General features: G+C 41.1%; 2 protein-coding genes across 5 annotated transcripts in view; one reads left to right on the forward strand and one right to left on the reverse strand.

Moving 5' to 3' along the window:
- PLEK (pleckstrin) overlaps positions 1-16,947 on the reverse strand; it is a 58,025-nt gene extending 41,078 nt beyond the window's left edge. Inside the window, exons 1-2 of one of the 3 annotated variants that reach the window (XM_021392247.1) lie at positions 15,364-16,947; positions 14,137-14,265 (exon numbers count right to left, since the gene is read on the reverse strand). Coding sequence is in view for 1 of the 3 variants with exons in the window: in XM_021392245.1 (XP_021247920.1) it covers positions 8,914-8,946 (33 nt within the window). In the remaining 2 variants the exon portion in view is untranslated. Of the gene's footprint in view, positions 1-8,913; positions 9,031-12,731; positions 12,756-14,136; positions 14,266-15,363 lie in introns of those variants that run through there. The other 2 variants (XM_021392246.1, XM_021392245.1) reach the window with 2 other exon arrangements.
- PPP3R1 (protein phosphatase 3 regulatory subunit B, alpha) overlaps positions 17,075-23,013 on the forward strand; it is a 33,071-nt gene continuing 27,132 nt past the window's right edge. Inside the window, exon 1 of one of the 2 annotated variants that reach the window (XM_021392250.1) lies at positions 17,075-17,296. Coding sequence is in view for 1 of the 2 variants with exons in the window: in XM_021392251.1 (XP_021247926.1) it covers positions 17,294-17,296 (3 nt within the window). In the remaining variant the exon portion in view is untranslated. The remainder of the gene's footprint in view (positions 17,297-23,013) is intronic. The other variant, XM_021392251.1, reaches the window with a different exon arrangement.

Below are 23,013 nucleotides of genomic sequence, written 5' to 3' on the forward strand. Positions count from 1 at the left end.
TTTGTCTCGCGCTGGATTTGGAGCTCTGAGCAGCAATTTCTGTCAAGGTAGCACCGTGCTATCATCACCTTTCACAGTTGCTGCTTCCACTACTGTTTCCTTAGCAAAAACCACAAAGCTCACAGGTGACAAGCCAAAAGGGAGCGATGCTTAAGCCGTGCTGTTCTCAACACCTAGCAGCTAGAGACTTTCACGTTCCCTGCTGTCTAAGTTATAGCACAGTGGGTATACCCTCCTACTCCTGGGTACAGCTTACTGCCATTGTCAATAGTGGTATTCAAATAACACATGCACGCAAAGGAGACAATGAGCCCTTGAGGCCTGCTGTGGTAATAATTTCAAAAGATCAGAGTAAACATATTTTGCATGAGATCGGTAATAAGCCTGGGCACCAGCTTCTGTGTTTCAGAATGCATTGTGAGTCTGTGCACTCAGAACACATTATAAACCAGAGACAGCCTATTCACCTAGTCCCTGCTTCTGTCTGAGTTCGGAGGAACAGTTTGGCTATGAATATCTAACTGCCATTTATACAGATCTATATATACAAATATATACGCACCGATCTAAACACAGATCAAAGCTCTGCGGAGCCAAATGTGGTGGGAAGGATCAGGTGAAATACACCTCCTGCTCCAAAGGCCTCACTATCTTGATTTATGACTCGGCACATGAAAAGCAGCACCTGCTGCTCAGAACTCTCTCCTCCAAACAACTGAAGTAATGGCTTTAAAACATACTCCAAGTCTTTACCACCTTCAATACTTGCTATTACTTCAAAGCCTACTGTGCTGTGAGCACGTGCACGGTGCTTCGGCTTACATGTAATTAACACCAGCAAAGATAGATTCAGCTGCACGACACAGACATCTAAACAGAAAGCCAGAAGTGGTAGGTCAGAAAAGCCAGTTCTGGTTTGGTAACTTCGTGTTCAATCTACTTTAATCAAAGCTCTAACATTTTGGAAAAAAGTCATGCAAACAATCTGCAGGCCACGTCAGATCACACTCTGTGCTCAGAGCAGTTTTTCAGAACGAAACTTTTCCTGCTCATAGATGACAAACCTTGCAAAATTATCACGCTATTTGGCAAATGTAAATAGCTAACAGAATATTAATAACCAAACAAAACAGGCCAGACAGCATAGTTTGAGAAAAGACTGCAAGTCCCAATACAACCTAAGGCAACTGAAGAGAGAGTTGTTTGTATAACACTTAATAAGTCCCAAAGGGAAAAGAGACAGCTCTGAGAAGCTGTCCAATTTTTTTTCCCACCATAATTACATGTTACTGATGTTTCAGAAAAATCAAACGTTCAGAGAACCTCCTGAAAGTTCAGTGTGAGTACTGATAAAGCTCGAACATAGAAAGCTAATTAAAGAAAAGCATCCTTGGTAGCACATTCTGGAATGTAGCCAAGATCTCGGAAGGATAATTCTCTTTACATCAACTAAAAATCTTTACTGGAGAACACTGCATTTGCAGCATTCATGAGGTCCATTTTGTATATAATAACTTAAAAAGCAAACTTGACATCAAGTATCTCAGCAGGACTTGCAGCTTACTAAGGCAGCTCCAATATTTACACTCACTCCATGATTATTCTTCTGGTTTTCCCCACCCTCTTCAAAATTTAAAGAGAAATGATGGATCTTTAAAGGTCTTCCTGAGAAGAATCATTCACTTACAACTTGAAACTGCAAATAAGAAGCGTAAAACATTGGAGTAGATTTTACTCTGAGACACAAAAGGCAAATGACAGAATACAAAGTGGGTATTAGAACTCAAATCTGGTAAACACAAATTATTTGGGTTAACTCCAGTTCTAGTAATCACCTTATAAAGTGATCCAAAATATTTTGGTCAAAGCTGGAAACTTAAGATATCTAGCTTGAACTTCAAAGTTGCTAAACATCCACCTGGTTTAGCTGATTTTAAAGAAAAAAGGACATTAGACAATTTAAGAAACAGAAAATTGTCATGGAAGCCCAGAAAGGGAGCGATGGTCTCTTGTTATTTAAAGTGCTCCCTAATAATAAAGATGTCTGGAAAAAAAAAAAGTTATGTCTTCAAATAAAGCTTAGCAAAACACAAGCCCACTCAAACTTTACCAAAAACTTTTTATTTTCAAGCATATTTAGCAGAAATTGAATACTCAGAAAAAAAAAATTGACTAGAAGCACTGAACAATTAATTTGTTTGATCAAGTTGCTGGAAAATCTTATAAAACATTTTTCACAAAAACTACTTTGACCTGAAGAGTTATTTCTCCATACGAAGTATTTCATAATTAAGATTGTACTTGAAGTTAAGTGATGCTGTAGACTATCTCTGTTTTTTTCTTGTAAAATTAGTATGGCCCATAGACATAAGACCTATAACCATTAAGAGTATGTTTTCTCCTACTAAGTCTTGCTTTCTAAGAAGATGAAGGGTTAAAACAATAATTTCTCTCTCTAATGTTCTCCTAGCCCTCAAACCTATTACACAGAATTACCACTTATTCCAAATTAACAAAAACAAATGATGGAGTATGATCCTCAGTAAGCTACGTGTCTACTTAACCCTGAACATTAACGAGTACCAGATCTTTTCTCCCAATATGGTTCCCCTTTGTGATACTCTCACATAGGATGCATACCACAGTTTAATTAAAGGACAGAGATGGGACTGGAGAGTCCAACTACAGTCTCCAGGGGGCAAAATTTAACTCCTGCCTGGCAGTCCAAGCGCAGAATACAAACACAGCAAACCAGAATGCTTACCAGGGCTTTTCTGCTTCAGTTTCTACACAAATCACAGCTCACTGGACTTACACTGCTGTTTGCATATGAAACTTGAACTTGGGCAACTACATGGCTTCCCACACCTGGATTTGGAAGCTCACATGTAGAACATGAAACACTCACATGATGCTTGGATGTCATTATAAAAAGCATGAAGCATAAGAGAAGGCATTCAATCTTTTTAAATCTTTTATGATCCAGAATAGCTTCATTTAAGGTATTTGCCTCCCTGCTGAAAGAAAGAATACACAGCATTCTGTCTAATGCACTACCATTTCTAAATAATTTGCAGCTGTGAAGTATCAATGGAAACAAAAGTGTTTTTACTTCCCATATCTGGAACAATTAAATGTGAGCAGGAGCCTGTAGAAAATCTCCCCAAAGATACCCGATATTTAAGAAAATTTATTTAGACAGCATATGGGAATCTTTTCTGAGATTTGAAGTGTATCATATTGAAACAGAGGAACCCAAATTTATTCCTTTTTGGTACTTTAGTCCCTCCCTAATACATGAGGATTGAAGTTATTAAACTGCTTTTAATCTTGTCTATACAAGGAAATAATACTTAAGATGAGCAAAAGTAATCTACAGTGGAAGAAAGGGCTCAGCCCAGTTGTGAAGAATGGTTCCAGACCGTGTCAGGTTAACTGGGATTTGAAAGCACACAAACCTTACTCAGTTGGGACAGAACTTTATTATATCTCCAGTTCTAATACTGCTTTCCGAACTTTTCACACATTTATTTGCAACACATCAGAAAGTTACCATTGCCAAATACCAGTTTTCACAGCCTTTCAGGAACTGAAAACTGGAAAATAAAACAATAGTTTGGATAATTTTATTTGTTTATCAAATGCAGCTGAAATTGAATAATGAGTTCAAATTCATTAGAAGGGCATACACAAAATGACTGCATACACCTTGCTTGCTAAAGCTAGCTATAAAATGCTTCTCAAAATGTCAATGTCAGTCTTTCTCTGGCCCGGGAGTTTCTTTCGTTTGCTTTGAATTGCAAATAGCTACAGTTACAGCCATAAAGTAAGCTCTACTGCAGTTCACTGCAACCGTACCTTAACCTGCATCCGGGAGGACCACATTTAGCCTTTGTCTCCATTCCCTAGAGAAGTTACAAGCAACTCAAATGTCCCAATAATAGCATTTTTTTCAGCAGCAGCGCCAGAGATTTAAAATGCAGAGATCTTCTAGGAGGCTACCAGATCACTTAATCTGGCTACAAGATGAAAACCTTGCACAGTTCTAACACCACATATGGAAAGCTGTAGAGTCCCATTTTCTTACATCTATGGTCTTTTTTAAACAGTGCTCAGAACATGCACAAAATGTTTTTATTACAGCTGCAGTCAAGGACACATCAGCTATAATGAAGCAGTAAAATTTAACTGCTGCCAACAACATTCTGCTTTGGTCTCCAGTCAGTTGAGTTTCTGCCCAATATCCACTAGCTATCAGGCTCCCACAGTATGACACTAAGCTGCTTTGTCAAGAGTCTTTAAGTTTATTTTGCTTTTACTGCAACTCTTCACTATGCAGTTGCGCAGTAGTAAACATGACCTTAAGCTAGAGTGGAAGCTTGGCAACAACATGATTGCAGATGTAATCTACAACAGCCACAGGAGTTAACCAAGCCAAAAGCAGAGTTACAGCTCTTAAAAACACAAGACTATAAATGGCTATACAAGATTATATTTCACATTGTGGCTTGCTAGCGTGATTAACCGTAGCGCAGTGTTACACCTGCAAATCATTTATCTTTTTGCAGATACTGCAGAAGTAACTTAAGTGTTCTAATACCTGACCATCCTTAAATCATCTAACAGTACATGAAGGACAATAAATCAGTGGTACCCTCTTGAAACAGGCATTGCTAAGTGCATGTGCAACTCTCCATGGCATCAGGACACTGGATGGCAAAGTGAGCTGAAGTGTGCTGGAAAATAAAACGGTACCATGATTTCAAAGGCTCAAAACGAAGGCCTGGTTAACACAGCAGATAAAAAATAAAAGCCCTCATCAAGTTTTTAGGATAAATCTGTTTTAAAACCTTGGTCTGTAAAGTTTTGTTCAACAAAGTGCAGTCATAAAACACAGTCAACTGCAACGTTTCATAAGGCCGAGTGAGCAGCCAAGAAATGAATACATCTGAGATGTATTTACAAATAAGCTTCAGAAATAACTAGCCACAAACTTTGCTGCTGCAGCAAAGAAAGCTACAGTAAAAAGACAAGGCTTTCCTGAAAGCAATTGTTTAGGTAGAGACAAAAAGAAAATAAAACTGAAAATCAAGTTGACTGTAACGCAGCAAATCCACCTCCTGAAGTGAGCATCCAGTTAAAATTCCATAGCTACCTTTCAGAGATGAACAGAAGGCCGGTCCGCATCAGGAAGGAGACACAGAATTTCCATCCTTTTAGCATTTTCCTTTCTCAAGGCAACATTTCACTATAGGCAGAACGTATGCTTGGCTCAGGAATACATTGCTGAAGCCATAAAAACCACTTCAAAATGAATATGGATTCAACCACCTCCTCTCTCAGCGTGACTGAACACCCAAGCCAATACCTGGTTTTCAGCGATTCCAGCTACAACATCATCAAGCCCTAAACTCAAGCAGCAGCTTTATAATCAGCTTAACTTGTCACTGTCAGGGAAGGACACTGTCTCTCTCCCCCCATGTCTCACAGTTGCTCAGTTTTGTCCCTTCCCACTGTGCCTCACTAGTGCTCAGGCAGTCACCTGGCCAGTCACATCAGAAGGCTGATATGGCACACACTGATTTTTGGAAGGTTATTTTTCAGCCAGATTAGCTTCCCAATCCCACCATGCTCACAGCCACAGGAATACAAATAGTAGCAGAAGGAAGAGGTCAGGAACACATAGCAAGAATGAGCTGTGCCTCAACCAGCTGAGGAACTGCACTTTCACACTGAAGTTCAGGCCTTGGCTCACTACAGCGCTTGCAACCCTGCTCAGCAAAGCACACTGACTTGAGGACTCAGTTACTATGGTGATGAGCATGGAATACGTGTTTATATATAAATTAGATAAATTCTCCCTTCAAGAAGATAGTTGTCCTTCTCACAAGCAGTTATTCCTCTCTTTTTTTATCTAATCATATGTATTAAGAAAATGTATTAACATATTAAAGCTTAATGATCATTATTAGGCATTAGTAAATTAATGATAATTTAAGCCTACGGTGAGAATTCACAAAAAGCACATGAAAAATTAGTCAAAGAGAATCCCAACTCTTCTGAGAACTAAAGCGCTCAGCTCCCTGGAGATGAAGATAATGCTTGGCTTTATGTGTTTTAAGTTCTTGCTTATGAAAAACTGGAATGATTACAGGAACTGTATTTCATTGTTTAATAAAACTTAAGTGATATCTCTTACTTGAGTCAAAAATGAATGAGTCCTTTACTTCCTTGCAACTACTAAATTTAATCAGTCCTACCTGAAAAACAGAAGCTTTATTTCCTAAGATAACTGTAAAAGCAGTAAGCTGAAATAAACGGATTAATTTAAATGCATAGTTCAAAAATGTAAATAGTTTACTTTCTTTTTCAAAAGCTTATGAATCAGTAATTATAGTAGAACTATTTGCCGTAAAGATACTAAATTCAGAGTAGACAAGATGCTTTCCTAGGATTAATGGCTATAAAAAATGCCAAAATTTAACCAAACCCTGAATTCCTCCCTGAAGAACAACAAATGATTGGCAAAACACAGTACAAGTGTTGCCAGCTGATGAGCTGCCTCATTCTTTCCACTATGATGCCATCTGTTGCCAGCTCTTCCCCATCCGTGTGCACTGAACTCCCTCTGAATCTCAGCCTGACCCAGATCCAACGCTGGTGTCAGAAGTCTGAGAATCAAATCCAGCTTTAACCACTCAATGGATGTTAATAACTACAACTGTGGTTGGAGGCGGGGCTATGGTGACAGTGGGCAAAGTAAAGAGGCTTCTGCTCCCAGCTGCTTATTATTGCCACTCTTTCACTGATTTTTTTTTCCATTCCCTCCAGTCCACAAGCATGCATCCATTCCCCAACCCAACAGTCAAAGCTTTAGAAAATCATCAGCTACATAAAGCTTTTAAGCTAACACAGATAACATTTTAAGAACTGAATTAGGAAGCATCCACACACCAGTTCACACAAATAGATCATATGGGGAAAACTTCCAATAGGAGAGGCAGCAACAGTTAGTGGATACTCTTCCTGAAGCACAGCACAAGCTGATATACAAACCTGCATGATCAGCATATTTTCTGCATATTACAACCAGAAGTAAAGAATAGTGGGATCTTAACCCTAATGAAGGCACTGAGTAACTATTCAGCCCTTACATTTAGGCTGCAAACTCTTCCATGACAAAGACTTTCCTCTCTGCCTTGCATACGTTGTCAGTACACAAGAAATAAATGAAGATGTACAGCTGTTCATGAAGAAGCAGAGTGTAATTTTGACTTGCTCTAAGAATAGGCCAAGCTGCTTCCTCCAGTTTGTATGCAAATTTATTACTGAAGACAATGGATGTATTTGATGGAAGAAATTCAGCTTAGAATCGGAATCTCTCAAGGGACCACTGGAAACAAAGATCTTCTTAAGCAGCATGGTTTAGCCATTTTCTGTCCAAATATTTTTAAGAGATAAATATTTACATATTTATCGAAGTGATCCTTGTATCAACTGAGTACTTAGTTATAGCTGCTGGGAACAGAACATCACTGCAAAGGGAGGCAATAAGGTCAAACAATCTCCACTTATCCTTTAGAACACACATTACTATCAACTCCCAAAGCATTCATGACAGTCTGCAAGATAATCCATAGTGAAGTACCAGACATCCCCAAACACTCTGATATCAGGGCTATCAGTTGTGCTGAGAGCCAGGTAATCTGCTTATTGTACTGACTAGCAGTCTCAAAGTGCATCTTCTTATTGATGTATTTGAAATTCTGTGATGTCTTCAAACTCTTAGAGCACACAGTCTTTAAAGATCCTATTTTCAATTAAGCAATGAACAGTAATTGTAAAAGCTCAGGACAGTATCTTTTATTTAAAAAAAAAATGGATTCAACATAGTTGTATAGGATTGAAGAAATGAAAATACGTAGCTTAAGATTTTTCTTTTATTTTTTAACACCTGAAGTTTTGTTAGTGAACTATTCTGTTTACTTTTTATCATCTTTTGAGAATAATCAAAAATGAACCTTCTCTGGTCTTCAGCGCTACAGCATCAGGTAGGAACATGCTAGCACAGGATACATCAGGACATGCTGACCAGCACGTGGTTCCTGAACAGGACTTACCCATACACAGAAACTGAGGATGCTGGAGAGCCTGTAAGCCAGCCGTAAGGATGGGGCAGTAGGGGCTGCCTGCTGCAAGCAACAAGCTCTCATTGGTCTGCCCAGAGATTCAGAGCACTTCTAACTCAGTCTTGCATCTTAGTGGAACAGGACAACCCACAGGAAACCATTCACATCTCCTATCTGCTGAGTTTCCCTCCACCCATCCTCAGACTGTCAGGAAGTACATAGGAGAAGACAGAGCGACACGAAGGCTAGATACTCATGAAAGGAGATCTTGAGAACGCATTCAAAACGGCTACCTATAATTCCAAAAACTTATTATTTTAATCTCCTGTTGCATTCCATAGGATGGGACAGATGTATGTAGTCACATATTCAGAGCAGGATAAACCTACCTGTTCACTGACTAACAAAATTAACCAACTGAGCACTAAAATGCAAACTAAATTTCAGAAAAATACCAATACATTTAGCATTTACCACTGGAGAGGTGAGTTTTTCCTTAGCTATTACACAAACCAGATAATTAAACACTATGCAGAAGTGAACCCGTGCATTCCCAAACCTCACACACTAGGGCAGGTTCTTATCCTTAATTCTTATTTATATTTCACTCCACATTAACATGAATTAAAATACAGTATAGTCCCTGGCTAAGTTGTATTTTAGTTCAGTTAGAGAACCTCTAAGAATCTACTTCTTTATCCACTGATGCCAAGTGCTTTAGAGAACTCCAGCTCTGACTGCTTTGATGATGGATCATAGTTTTTTTGTTTTTTGTTTTTTTTACCTTAATACCAAAAGCTTTACTGGCTTTAGACATTCCCTGTTCTTCTTCTCCAGCACTTTCAGGGACCTTGATCAGCTAGCAGCATTTCCTCTTTAAAAGACTGTGCCAACGGTCACTCAGACTTCACAGGAATTGGGAAGCTCTGAAAGCAACAAAGCCCAGATTTAGCGAAGACCTTGTCCTTATTTTTAAAAGGCTGCTTGCTCCACACAGCTATTTTAAAGGCTCTGACCTCCTAACGTTTGCAACAAACAAACAGTTTTAGGCTTTATACAAAGGTTTCTAAGTGCAGACAACCAGTTTATAATGAAAATAGGTTCCCTGACGAATTAATCTGAAGCATGATCTATTTATTGCACTCAGAAAATAAGTGCTTAAAAAAGAAAGAAAAAAAACCTAACAGCCCACACGAGGGCTGCAGGTCGTTCAGCATCAAAGGTTCAGCATCATTTATATATCTGAGTGAAAAAATAAAGAGGAAGACTTCATTCAGGCTGGCCAAATGCTCACTATACCAGATGTATCCTCAACTGGCATGCTATTGATCAGGACTGTCTTTGTCAACAGAGGGAGAATAGGGTTTACTTCTAAGAGAATTATATATACATACTCCTCCTTCTCCCTAACAGCAGTTCTCTTTTCCCCCACATTCCAAGCTAAACCTAATGCACTGCATTCGATCAGTTGAGGACTGGGCATGTGTTCCCTGGTATAGAGGCACTAATGAGTCTCTTTCACCCTGGCATAGAATTACTATATTCAGACACAGGGAATGAAAGTTGCCGGATGATTTCTACTGTGGTTCTGCTCGAAGTATTGCTAGAGCAATAGACTTGATAGCTAGAAGAGCAAGGTAGTATCTGTGACCTGTATTTTTATTCTTGGCTACATATGCCAAAATTGGTAAGTAGCGTGCTTCCTGCTTCACCACGCAAAGAGAGAGTATTTCTCAGAATTGTTCCTATTTGAAAGAGGGCCAAAGCATAAACATTTCCCAGACATGGCCCACACTTTTAGCTCTGGTGGTTAGCAGTAGGGAGGTAGCAAAATACCCCTGTGAGGCTAAGCCAGCCAGAAAACTGCTAATTATGTTGACCAAGAAGCCACTACAGTGCTGTTTATTCTAGTCCAAAATTGGTGTGACTTGGAAAAGGGAAAGAACACTGACTGCAACTTCACCAGGGCAGCTTGTCAGAACAGTGGGCTGCTACTAAGCGCAGAACACTTGGTCCACCAGAACTGTACACATTGCATTAAATCTTCATCCAGCTGGGATGCATGCAGCTGTAGCACAACTCAGAGATAACATGCTTATAATAGCATTAAACAAGTTTTTTTTTTTTTTTTTTTTTTTTTCTCTCACAGCCTTGGGAAGTTCAGCTGTGTAATTCACCTGCTGGTGCATTAGCAATTTTACCAGCTATCTGTATGCCTGCAAAAAATGTTCACAAAGCAACTTCAGCTGAATAGCAAAAGGCATGAAAAAGTTTAAGTTCTTTAAAAGATAGCTGCTTTTTTTTCCCCCTGAACACAATATTAATGAGATGATACTATATAGTTACCTAGGTAATTAATAATCTGCACATATCCATACATCACAAAATACTCAGCTAAAAAGCATTAGAACCACCACTGGTCTTATTTTACCCACAACCAACAGACTTACAGGAGGTTCTGTTGTTCCTGTTTATTTTGTTTGTTCTCTTTCCCCCAGGTACGTCCTCCTGGGAAAGAAAAATCCCCATGCTAGCAAATTCCTGTAGGAGAGCTCAGCAACAGCATGACTGATCAGAAACTCATTTAAAATCCACTGATTTATAAAACCATTCCACACCAGAGAGTGGACAGTACCTTGCCAAGCAGATAGGAAGCAGAAGCCTCAGGACTTAACAGTGTATCACAGAAACAAGTTGCATGCCATCCCTGGCAAGAGCCCCTCTTAATTAGATGTCTTCTAAAGCACGAAGGCCCAAAAACTTAGAGCACAGTAAATTTTCAGATTAACACAGTTTAACAGTGAGTCCAGCCAAGCTGTAACTCCTGTAAGGGATTCTTTACCTTCTGTGCAGAGCAAGAGCTCCAGCAACTATAACAACTGTGCACAAAACAGGTACTGTCTCATATCTCCTCCAAAGAAAAGGATGATGCAGGGAAGCCAAACCTTTTAATGATTCCTTATGTGACTGTTCTATACTAAGCACAAGTTAGCAGAATCTAACCCTTCCAGCATCAGGGTGAAAGGATAATACCTAGGATGTCCAAGCACTTTGGATTGAGGACCTGAATGTGCTTTACACAGGGGAAAAAAAAACAAAAAAAAACAAACAAAAAAACCACCAGCAAAACCGAAACCAAACGTGGACACCCCATCAAGCAGCATGGGAATAACTTCACTCTTCTACTGAAAGCAACAGAGCAGGACTGAAATGTTACTCATCACCAAAGAAAAATTGAGGCAATTTTCTAGTCCAGTGCAGCAAATACAGAATATCTGAAGTCTGCTACAGTAAGAAGTGTTGAATCCAGTGATGATACAATGATAAACAAGGTGCTTTGGAGTTCAAGAAAAGAGCATCTCCAAAACCAGTTTTGCCATGCAACATGTGGAGTAGTAAAACCTCTCACAGCTATAAAGGTGTGTATTCTGTATTAGGCATATAGCTGTGTACAGGTTGTATTCTACATTAGCACCAAAGATAAGTTTCTTGAGTTCTTAGATACACTTTGAAATTCCATAGCAAAAATCACATCCTGTGCCAAGCAGACTCAGTTGGCATTTAGGCTTATACTCCCTCCTGTTTCTCAAATTGAAACCACAAACCACAGAGCCCTCAAAATTAGCTTCTGAGAAAGTGCCTGCGTGGAACAGAAGTACGTAGTGAGAAATCACATAAGCACAGTGCTCAGAAAAAGTGAGAATATTACTTAGCCCAGCATAGTCTCATGCCCTCAGCTGAGAGGGCCTTGAATGTTAATTTGCATGGATGTATCTGATTGTGCTGCATCACATTTTCCTTGAAAGCTCTAACCATTTATTTCATTTTACACACATGATGGCACTGCAAACTAAAACAGATTTTATGAGCACTGTGATCATGGCAATCAAAGCCACATAAAGATGCACGGCTAAGATGGACACAATTTACTGTATGATACCACAGAGTTTCTTAATGCAATTATTTTACTCTTCCACGATGAAGAGAAAGGGTTAACACACAGAATTCCACACTACATTAATTGAACTCCCCACAACACAAACTGGTATGCTAAAGGGTCAATCAACATGACAGCAACACCTATTTTGATTAGTTTTCAAAGTCAGGTTCCCTACTGGTATTCAAATGTTGTTCCCAACTCAAACCATTAGGGGATCAACAATCAAGCAGTTCCCTTGCTTTCTCTCTGCTACAAGAGAATGTAGTAAAATACTAAGACATTTTGGCATTGCTTTGGTTCAGATGCCATTGTTTCACTACTAAATTATCAGTCTGTTTGCTATTTGAGTCACCACCTTCAGAATTTGTACTGGCCAGAACCTGAAACAGTCAGCCAGAGATAAAAACAGGCACTGCTTTAAGATAATTCAAGTGATTATTTCCACAAGATTGAAGTTATGTACATTAATAGCTCATTAATATCCTGTGCAGGCAAATCTCTGCTCCCTAATCAGTTCCTGCAAGAAGATAAAACCTTCACAACATAGACCAATGTCTAGGTATCCCTAGTAGAGTTAAATAAAAACAATAACCCTTTACAGCCGTGGGAGATGAGCATATCAGTGAAAAATCAAACACTGTACTCATGTTTGCAGCACTTACCTCCAGTTACGCAGTCTTTGAGTAGTCAGCCCATACTTCTTATCACAGATCCCCAAAACAAATATATTCAAAACAAACAAACAAAAAAAAAGCAGTCAATAATATCAAGTCCAGCTACAGTTGGATGCCATCAATTGCTAGGCAAGTAAAATTACCATATTAAATTATTATGCCAACAGTACAGTCTCAAGAAAAATAAAAGTAACCTTTCAGTCTCAATCTTCCTTGCAAATTGTTTCCATACATTTGTTCTGCAGAGAGCTATCTGATACAGCGAAACAATTACAAGCACAGGGTCAAAGATACAGAAAGCATTTTTATCCTCAGCTTATCCTAGCCAGCACTGACAGTAAGTTTAGGAAATCAGAAGGCCACTCAGTAAAACACAGTTAAGCCAAATAAAAAAAAAAAGAAAAATGTTTACTGCAGTGATTTTCACATTGCAGCTTCAAGCCCTTGGGGGCTGTTAAGTATCACCAAAAGCTCAGAAGGAAACCTGAAGAAATAATCCTACTCTCATGGCATTTAATTCCACAACATGTTGGGCAGCAAGTTCTACAGAAATATTTACAGCATTTTAGTAAGTGCACATGTGCTCAAGGCAACTCCACATCCAAGCCAGATCTAGCAATTTGACATTTAATGTTCTTCAGAGCTAGTTATCAAAAAGCTCCCTATTAAACTACAACTTCACATGAATTCTGTGGCCCTTTCCTCGCTCCTGAATTAAAAGAGTCCCCTTTCTAATCTTCTAGGTAAAGATAACAGTGTTCCCTTGTGTCCCTAACCCATTTATTTGATCATTTTGCCTTCTGTGCCTTACTGGATCTGAAAAATATTCTCTCTCTCTCCTCCCAAGTCATGGCAATTTATACATGCTCACACAAATATGCAAGAAAACAAGGGCAGACTCCTTTTGATTTCTTTCAACTGAAAAGACAGATGTAGGTGTAAGAGAAATACAGTGAGAGAGGCACTTTATTTTTCCATGCATTTGTCAGTTTTAGTCAGTATTATATCTTTAGATGTGCCTATTATTCTACCCGGTATTACAAATAGAATGAGATAAACGAACATGGTGCATCAGTTTTACAGACTTAAGAGTTCAGGATCTGCAGTACCAGTGCAATTCAAACATGCTGAGAAAAGCTATTTAGGCAGAAAATATAACCATCTTTTCCCTTTTGCTGATAAAATACAGCCCTCCTCCCAGCCCTTTGTAGCTCAATGTACTATCCCTCAAAGCTAGATCCTAAAAGGTAGCTTCCCTTTTTACCTTCTAGAGCATTAAAGAAAAGTAAGAATGCTTATATTTAAAAAAAAACACCACTGGAGCCAATAAGAACACATAAATGCTTAAGAAAGGCATATTTTCAAGCTTTACTGCACTGTCCCAAGAGTTTACCTGCTTTGCTGGGAAAAGCTGCTTACAGCCCTTGAAGGGTCAGGACAGAAGATTATTTAATTAGGCGGCAGACCTCACCCTGGGTTAGCAGAGAGGCAAATGCTCCATGCAAAATACGTCCTGTGACATCTGCAAGTAGAGAATGGTTGTATGAAGACCAGCACAAAGGGAGACAAAGAAGGATATGCTCAGAAATCAAAAATACATAATATATACATGTGTACAGATATAAGATACATATTTATAAATAAATAAGAGAAAGGTGAGGCACCACAATTAGCACTTTAAAAGGAGCATGCTATGAAAGAACTGCAGCTAGAGCCCAGTCACGTAGGCAGAGGCATGGAAATTGTTTTCCAGGACAAGCACTATGCAAACCACATCATTACTGTTTATGACACCAAAGAACATCAACTGGCACATAGTTAACTTACCTGTTTGTTTATCTGTAACTAAATCAGCCTTCCATTACAAAATACATACTTATCCTTGTTTTAATGGTTGTAATTATGCTGCAAAACGAGCTTTATTAAGGCCCAGGAAGTGACAAAATGCAGCACTGAAACTTTTAAAATACATTCAAACCTTCGTACTTGCAGGAATACTGTTCAGAAATGTGATGATATCGTGAAAAGCGTTAAATGCAAGTCATGGCTTTCTACACTTGGTTACACACTAACAAATGCCATCTTGCATTTTTAACATCTTTTAGAAGCTGGATATAAAAGTACCTTTGACATGTTGACACAACAGAAAAAAAATTAATTACTGTGACTTTGTACTGCATCGAGAGGTTCAAAACTGCTAGCAATGACATAGCTGCCTTACGAAATAAAAAATAGATTTTCATAAGCTCTTGGCTGTCTCTACTCAAAACCTAAAAAGGTAACAGTTAAGGTATTGTATTCCTTATTTCTGTTTATTTTAGGCCCGTTACTTTGTGCCATAAAAATTCTAGCCATATTCAACTTGAGTTAGCTGATTTTACTCCAGATTTGCATCGGCTAGACAAGGCTGCAGTGACAAGAGATGTAAGCAGGAAGGCTGTTTGCCATGAGAATGTCTTGTTCTTTCAGAGTTCTTTAACTTTTATTTTTGCCTGCAGTCCAGTCAGTTTTAATACTAGTTTTCAGTACAGTCTAAGAAGGTTTTATTCTCAGACATCCAAGCAACTAGATTTTTATTTTTTTCCTCCCCTGAGAGTACGGTTGTCCTAGCAGCCATTACCTGGCAATGAGAAGAGGCGGGGTCTTCCTTGCCTGGGTTGGACCACCCCACGCTGCATAATCTCTCGCTGCGGCAAGGCTCAGGTTCCTCTCACCAAGGCCTTTTCTCCTATTTCGCTACTAGTATAAAGCTTATGGTTCTGCATTACTGTTTGTTTTGCTTTCTTTTGGTGCAATTACTTTGTTTGCCACCATTTAGTTTCACTCATTACCACATTCTTCATTTACTCATAACTGCTAGATTTTTCTCTGCAATCTCTGTACCCTGCGCTTTATTCTTCCCAGTCAAGCTTATCCCTTTCTGCAGATCTGAAGGCATGCTGAGTGCTAGCTCCCCAACAGAACCAGAGGCACATTTTTACTGGTACTTTCTAAGAGCTGCACATTTATTGCCATGCTTTAACTCTCTTAGATGAGAACTTCTAATCTGTTCTAGAACTCCACATTCACGCTTCATCTAGCTTCCAGAACAGACTTGCACTGAAGATTCCCTGTTCCTCTCATCATTTACACATTGCCAGCTCAAGATTCTGCTGTTTTTCCCAGGAACTCCGAAAGTGACCTTTGCTGGCTTCAGACCAGCTCAGACTCCCACAAACAACAGTGATGAGGCAGTTCCTTTTCTGAGAAGCTGAAAAAAAAGGAAACTACTGTTTAAAACTGGGGAGCTCATGCTCAGCTATGCTCCTAAATAAATTAACCTGGTTTTAAAGTAATAACCCAGTGTTCCCTTCTCCCACAATTAAGGTTGCCATTCCTCCTGAACTTGGAAGGATGGATTTGCCTTTCCCTGGCAAAGTATCTCGCTATTGTGAACCAAATATAAAACGCCTGAAAGACAACATCAATGTGGTACAGAGTCTACTGTTCGGCAGTATTAACACCGCAATATTCTATAGGTAATTATTATTTTCACATCACCGCTTCATTTGTCACACCATTACGTGCACGGAGTTATGGTGGTCCAAAATAAATACATTCAGCAGGGTGAGCACAGAGAGAAATGCAGGAGCAGCCATGAGAATGTAAAATCCACGTGTAAGGGTATTTTACTTTACCCTTCACTGAGACTTTTAAAGGCAGCGTTTGGCCTACTTGAAACTTCACAATATACAGATCACTCCCCGAGGGTGAGCCTTACTTATGCAAGCAGTCACGCTGCCCTAAATCTTGCCTCAAAGACATTATGAAGCCTGTGTGTTTTATTTTAGCCTGTATTCAACAGTCTTTTTATTTTGTAGATTATCCAGGATGCAAAACCAAACTATAGGTACTGAAACAACAGACAGACACAGGTACACTTCTAATAACCACCTCAGCACAGGATGCCTTTGTTAGATCTGTGTAACCACTCATTAATGATACATTTCCCTAAAACACTGTGCACAACACTGAGCACCTTCCAGAAGGCCCTGCAGAGCTTGCCCTCTGCCTGTTTTTACTTTATTTATTTTGTGGAAAACTACTAACGGGAAGGAAGCAAGAGCTCTAGCAACAAGGCTTATGCAGCAGCCTGTGCAAAAAAGCAAGAAGATAGCACAAGGAGAATGCGTAAACACCCCTAAAGCAGCAGCACACCCACCCCAACAACCCACGCCTTCAGCGCCGCCGCCATTTTGTCCTCTCCCTCCCTCCCCCTCCCGCCGAAGACGCCGCGGTCGCGCTCCGCCCCCTTCGCGAGGGCGGTGCGGGGCGCGGCGGGTGCCCGGATGTGGGAGGCCCCGCCCCCGCTGCCGAGCGTTAGCGCCGCTCGCGCCCCCGCCCTCGCTCGCTGCGCGCCGTTGCGGGTCAGCGCCAGCAGCCACTGCCGCAGTGAGGGAGCGGAGCGGGCAGCGGGCCCGGCGGCGGCGCCCAACGTACGCGCGCAACAGCCAGAGCGGGGCTCGGCGGATCCAGCTGCAGGGGACGACGCCTGACGCCCACCCGCCACCATGGTGAGGAGCTTCCCCGCTCCCGCCCCGACGAATATTCCAGGCCGGGCCGCGCGGGTGGGCGGCGAGGGGGGAAGCCGGGGTGGGGGCTTTCGGACCCGTCTCCTCCTCCTCCTCCCCCGAGCCCTCCGCGTCCTTCGCGGGCCGGCTCCGCGCTTCCCTCCCCCCTCCTCCTTTTTTTTTTTTTCCCCCTCCCCCGGGGCGGGCGCGTCCCCCGCTTCCCCTCGGCCGCCCCCGTGCTCCCCGCAGCGCGGCGGGGGCTCGCGCCGCCCCTCGCGGCCCTCAGCGCCGCCTCCCGCGCGGCCCTTCCTCCCCTCTCCTCTCCAGGTGCTGCCGCTGCCCCCCGCCCCTCGCTTCGCTTTGGCCATCTCCGATGGTTCCTCCCCGGGCCGTGGAGCCGTGAGGCACGTAGCCCGTGGCGGCGGGCGGGCGGGCGGCCCGGGTGCGGGGTGCACCGTGTCGAGGTTGCTCCGCTCCCTTTAATCATGGCGATTTAAATTTCCCTTTTACTGCCGTAAAATTAACCCGGAGATACGGCGCGGAGCCCTGTAGTATTGCGCGTCGACACTAGGGGTGTCTCCTGCCTGCCGCTGCTGCCAAGAAATCAACGCCCTGTTTTAACAAACACGTATTTTAGCCCCAATCCTCCGCTCCTCGGCTGCGGGGAGGCTGTGGCAGCGTTCTGGCGTTACAGCTGGAGGAGTACGGGTGGCTTAAGCTTTTCCGTTCTTCCCTCCCCAAGAGCGAGGCCGGCTGTCTGTCACCGCCTCGCAGGGCCCAGAGGCACGGAAGGGGCTCTCTCTTGTTTTTAAGCAGGGGGTTGCGGTCTCTGCCTTAAACACTGAGCTCAGTGCTGGAACTGACGTGGCACGATGTTTGCACGTGCGCTTCAGCGGCGGTTAGATGTGAATTTGAAGAAGTGTTTAGAAATGCTCAGAGGCTGGGTTTGTTGTCAGCTGAGGCCCAAAACAACGTGAGTACCGACTGGCTACACACCCCCCCTTGGAAGGCAGAGCCAAGCGGGTTTGTGTTTTGAGAATGAGGATTAGTGAGATCGGGAGTTTAAAAAAACCCAACAGTTGAAATTAGAAACGGTACATCAGTTGTGGACTGCTGATGGTGCCGTGAAGATGGAGGTGAAGTTACCACCTTCCAGGCACGGGCCGTGCTCATGCTGCCATTAGCTGGGGCTTCTCTGAAAATCTTGCTCTCCAAGACTCGCCTGATGCCAGCATGCATAAAAGGAAAGGAAATGTTACTCGGGGGTGATGCTTATGAGTATATTAACAGCCTGTAAGGAACTGGACTTTCGTGTATGATAACTTCCATTTTTTTTTCCTTCGTTCTGCCTTAAATGAAGCTGCCGTAACATCTGCTGATATATCCACGTTGGTTATTACTTTGGCTTCTTGAACTGTATTTCCTTTTAATCAATTGCCACATATAAACGCCGATGCGTGGAAAAGATATTCCAGATGTTACCCCTGTCAGCAAAGGTACATCTTTGTAAGATCAAGCTGTAGCAGCATGGAGAGCACTGACTGTGGCTGCATCAGTATTGTTTGTGGTAACACCTGATCTTGGGTGCCTCATGGAAATAATGTGAAAACTAAACAGTTTTCAGTGGTATTTTTTTAATACTTATTACCACAAGCATCATTTAAGTTGCTGTTCTTCTTAGTGTTATTATCCTGTGGATATTTTTATTGACGACATTTGCTTTAAATAGCAAAATAGGGAAGTTCTTGTTTCAACCTTTATTTAATTTCAGTAGAGCAATCTTATGTTTGTAGTTTGGAGTAATGCTTCTGCTGTGTTGTTACAGGACCAGGGGGCTGACAGTTATAGTGAAGAACAAAAGGCGTACACGTTCATAGGAGGTAGCTTAGGATATAACATCAACATCTAGTAAGTAAAAGAACGTAGCTCTGGATGTTTTGGTATAGCTAGTTTAAAATAAAACCTTACCAAGCAGAGAGCGTAGTATGGTACTTCCATTACATAATATTGGAAGTGTTGCTGCATCCTGTCAGAGTTAATTTTTCTAGGAATAGTATTTTCTTAGTACAAAAAGCTAAATACCACAGGTAGATGCTAATAATCTTGGGTTTGGTTAAATCTGTTTTGTTGGGATCATCTTTATTCAAACAGAGGGGGCCTCACAGTGGCCTGATTCTTATCTAGCTCTTGAGCTTTATATTGTAGGACAGAAGAGACAGAAATACAGAAGTCACTCAAACCATGTTATATATTGCGTCTTTCTAGCAAGCTGAGAGAATCTTTGGGAAATTAAAGGAGCTAGTCTGAATTTGGATGCTGCTACTGTTGGTCTCTGCTTAGATGTGGCATGCTTTACTTGTGCTTCTGGCACTTGAGCGTCCTTTCCAGATGAAGCCATTCATTCCTAGGCTGATATAAAACCGCGTTTCTAAATGACTGAAGCCAAGAACCACCAAAACCTTTCTGAAATAAAAACAAAACAAACACCAGAAGGCTATCTTGGGTGCTTCTTTACTATTTATCAGGGGCGGTGCTAAATAAATTATTAGTTGAAGGAAAAAAAAAAAACGAAACAGTTATTCTGCTACCAAATCACAGTTTGACTGCTGTGATTCTAAACTGCTGGGAAGTCATTTCAGCATTGTAGTCATTCTGCCTGGTGCCTAAGTCCAGCTGATAGGGACTGGGAAGTGCTCAGTACTCCCTCTCATTACATCTGACAGCAAACTCATGGTCTGTTGCCACGCAGGAACTGCCTAGTCTAGGATTCAAAATGTGAAGTGTGTGTAGGTCTGAAGAAAATCAAGGATTTGGGGTAGGCTTACTTAAGGCACTCTACTTAGTATATGATTTTATTGTAGAAGTAAATTTTCAGGACTATAGTTTTGAAGCCGGTTTGAATATTTAAGTTTACTTAGATCTACAGGAGAAGATGGAGACTGTTGATGAATAAGGAAAGAGACTTTTAAAAATAATGTTCTGTTGATGGAGTAGAAGTGGAATTTTGTCTTTATACAGTGGAAAGTGTATTTGGGAGGAGTGAAAATTGAGTCATTTAAGGGAAAATGATGTGTGATGGGAGTGCCTCAGGATCTTTATTTATCTTCTAACGTATCTGACTTAGCACTGAAAGAGAAGCTTTGAGGGAGTGAGATGAACAACACCTAAATTAGGACTTTTATTGGTATGTTGAAGAAGATGAGGCTGTTTTCTGACCATCCGTGCTGCTGGAAAAGGCAGCCTCAGTAATTCCAGCATTTCTGAGGAAACAAGGCAGGTATGCACGTTTTGGTGCTGAACTGTTTCTGGGTCTGCTTCTGCTTCATCGTGTCATACAGACGTACCACGTGGCTGAGGTGTAGCCAGGCTGCTCTAAGAAAATTTTGATCTATTTTGATTGATGTAATTTATACTCTTAGGAAAAAGCGAAGATCTTGCGGCTTTCCTCTGCCTATCTGGTAGTGTCACAGACAGAACAGCTTTTTATGTTGTAGATATGCTTAATAGTGTTACTGTATGTGATTAGTTACACTTGCACAAGATTTTTCAGCGTGGCCTTGATTTCCCAGATAGCAAAAGAATCCGTCTCCTTTTTACTGCCTGTGGTTAGCTGAGTTTGATTAAAGAAAATTGTATCTTCCCCTAAAATGGTTGAAGTCTGAATGGTTGAGCATGAAAACTGTTAAGACCTTAATTTACTTATAGGAAATGGTGATTGAGGGTTGTGTTCGTGGAATAACTTTTCTTTTTTTGTAATTTGAGCTAATATGTGATTTTTTTGAAAGCCATTTGCTTTTGATTTCCCTCTTCCTTCCTCCCAGGCCTGTTGTCCCTACTCTGGCTAGTATCTTTTGTGAACTTAGGAGAAAAGTTGCACTGTTCTGTTTCTTGTAGCTTAGCAGCCAAGTCACTTAGTGACACTTTCCTGTTTTTCCACCCTTTCCCTCTTCTGACTTATGTTTTTCTCTTCTCCTAAGCTTGTTTATTCCCACGTGTTCCTTACAGAAAGGCCACAAAGGCAGAGGGAGCTGTTTGTTCCCATGTTTCCTATACGCTAGCTCTTTCCCAGAATCACCATCAGGAATAGGGAAGGTGCTCCTCTGTGATGGCCCTGTCACAATCAAACTCCTCTGCTTGTGGAGGAGCAAATGCTGGAAGGATGGGGGAGTAAAGATTGAAGTGATGGGGAAAGAATGATGAAAGGCCTGGGTCTGCACCAGAGCAGAGGAGTGGAAGCTTGTGCTTAAAGGGTATGCAGCTGGATATTGCAAGAAAATAAGAACAGAACGTTGCATGTTCCTGTTAAAACAAGAAGAAAGCTCTAAGTCCTTAGCTCTGAAAATGGTAAAAATCTTATTGCTGACTTGTCTAAATTGCTTGTACGTGTTCGTTCTTTCCCCAAAATTGTGAGAGCTTATCTTGCTGTGCTGTCATGAAGCAGGTAAATAACTGCCCTTGTTCTACAAATGAAAAATATTGAGATTAGGGATAAGAACTTATCCAAGGCTTTTTGTTACATAGAAGTTAACTGTGTGTGATCTGAGAAATTCATAATGTGTTTGTAAATCTGAAAATAAATATTAAGTCTCAATCAAATGAACTGCTCGAAATGTTGAGGTCTTGGGGTTAATGGTTTAGTTTTCATGCAGCCACCTGGAAACTGGCAGTAGGTTGTCCATTAGGGCACTTGATGGTGTGCTGGACCTAAAAGCATGGTCGTGCACTGCTTTCTTCCAGCATCTTTGTAGCACTGTGTTAACCACTTAAAGAGGCTTCCTTTACAGATTAGGCCTGGAAACTGCCTGCTATATCCAATGAAAGCTGTCCAGCAAAAGAGGTCGGAGACTCTCTGATGTGCCTGTAACTTGGCAGTTACGAGCTATGTTGACACTGTTGCACAAGTAATGAAGAATCCCTAATGATATAAATAATACTTAGCTATGTTAAAGAAGTCTCAGAAATCATTTAGATGCTTTGGATTAAAGGTCAGCATTGCTCAGGAAGTGTCAATAAAAATCTTGTCTTCCAAGCTGTGAACAGGTTATGAGAGCTGATACGCTCAGGTGAATGTTTGTGGAGTCTGTGTTGATGGACACTTGAAAGCAAACTGTTAAGGCAGGGAACCGGAACTCCTCCAGTAAGGCGATACTGCGCCTTTAAAAAGCTTCTGGAGTCAGCCTGAAGATCACAAGCACAATTATATCATTACCTAAGTAAGTTAAAGTTGGAATTAAAAAAATGTGTTAAGACGTTCGTTAGCTAAAGAACTTCAGCCAGAGTTTGGGAGGTAGGGGTGTGATGCGTTAAGGTAGGATAAGAGATGGAAAGCTCAGAAATGAAGAGCAGGGGTATGTTTTTATGAAAATCCCAGCTACTGAAAGAGTAGAATTCAGCTGTGATTTGCACTAGAATATGATCTTAGTTATGATCTTCCCCAACTTTTAAAGATTTTAGAATAGAATCATAGAATTGCTAAGGTTAGGGAAGACCTCTGAGATCATATAGTCCAACTTCAACCCACCCCCACCATGCCCACTAAAACATGTCCCTCAGTGCTCTATCTGCCCTTTTCTCGAATGCCTCCAGGAACAGTGACTCCACCACCTTCCCGGACAGCCAGTGCCAGTGCCCAGTGTAAGTCTGCTAACCTGTAAATATGAAAGGAAAAAAAGCTAACCTGTAAATATGAAAGAAAAAAAGCTAACCTGTAAATATGAAAG

Source organism: Numida meleagris, chromosome 3, assembly GCF_002078875.1.
Source record: "Numida meleagris isolate 19003 breed g44 Domestic line chromosome 3, NumMel1.0, whole genome shotgun sequence".
Taxonomy (NCBI): domain Eukaryota; kingdom Metazoa; phylum Chordata; class Aves; order Galliformes; family Numididae; genus Numida; species Numida meleagris.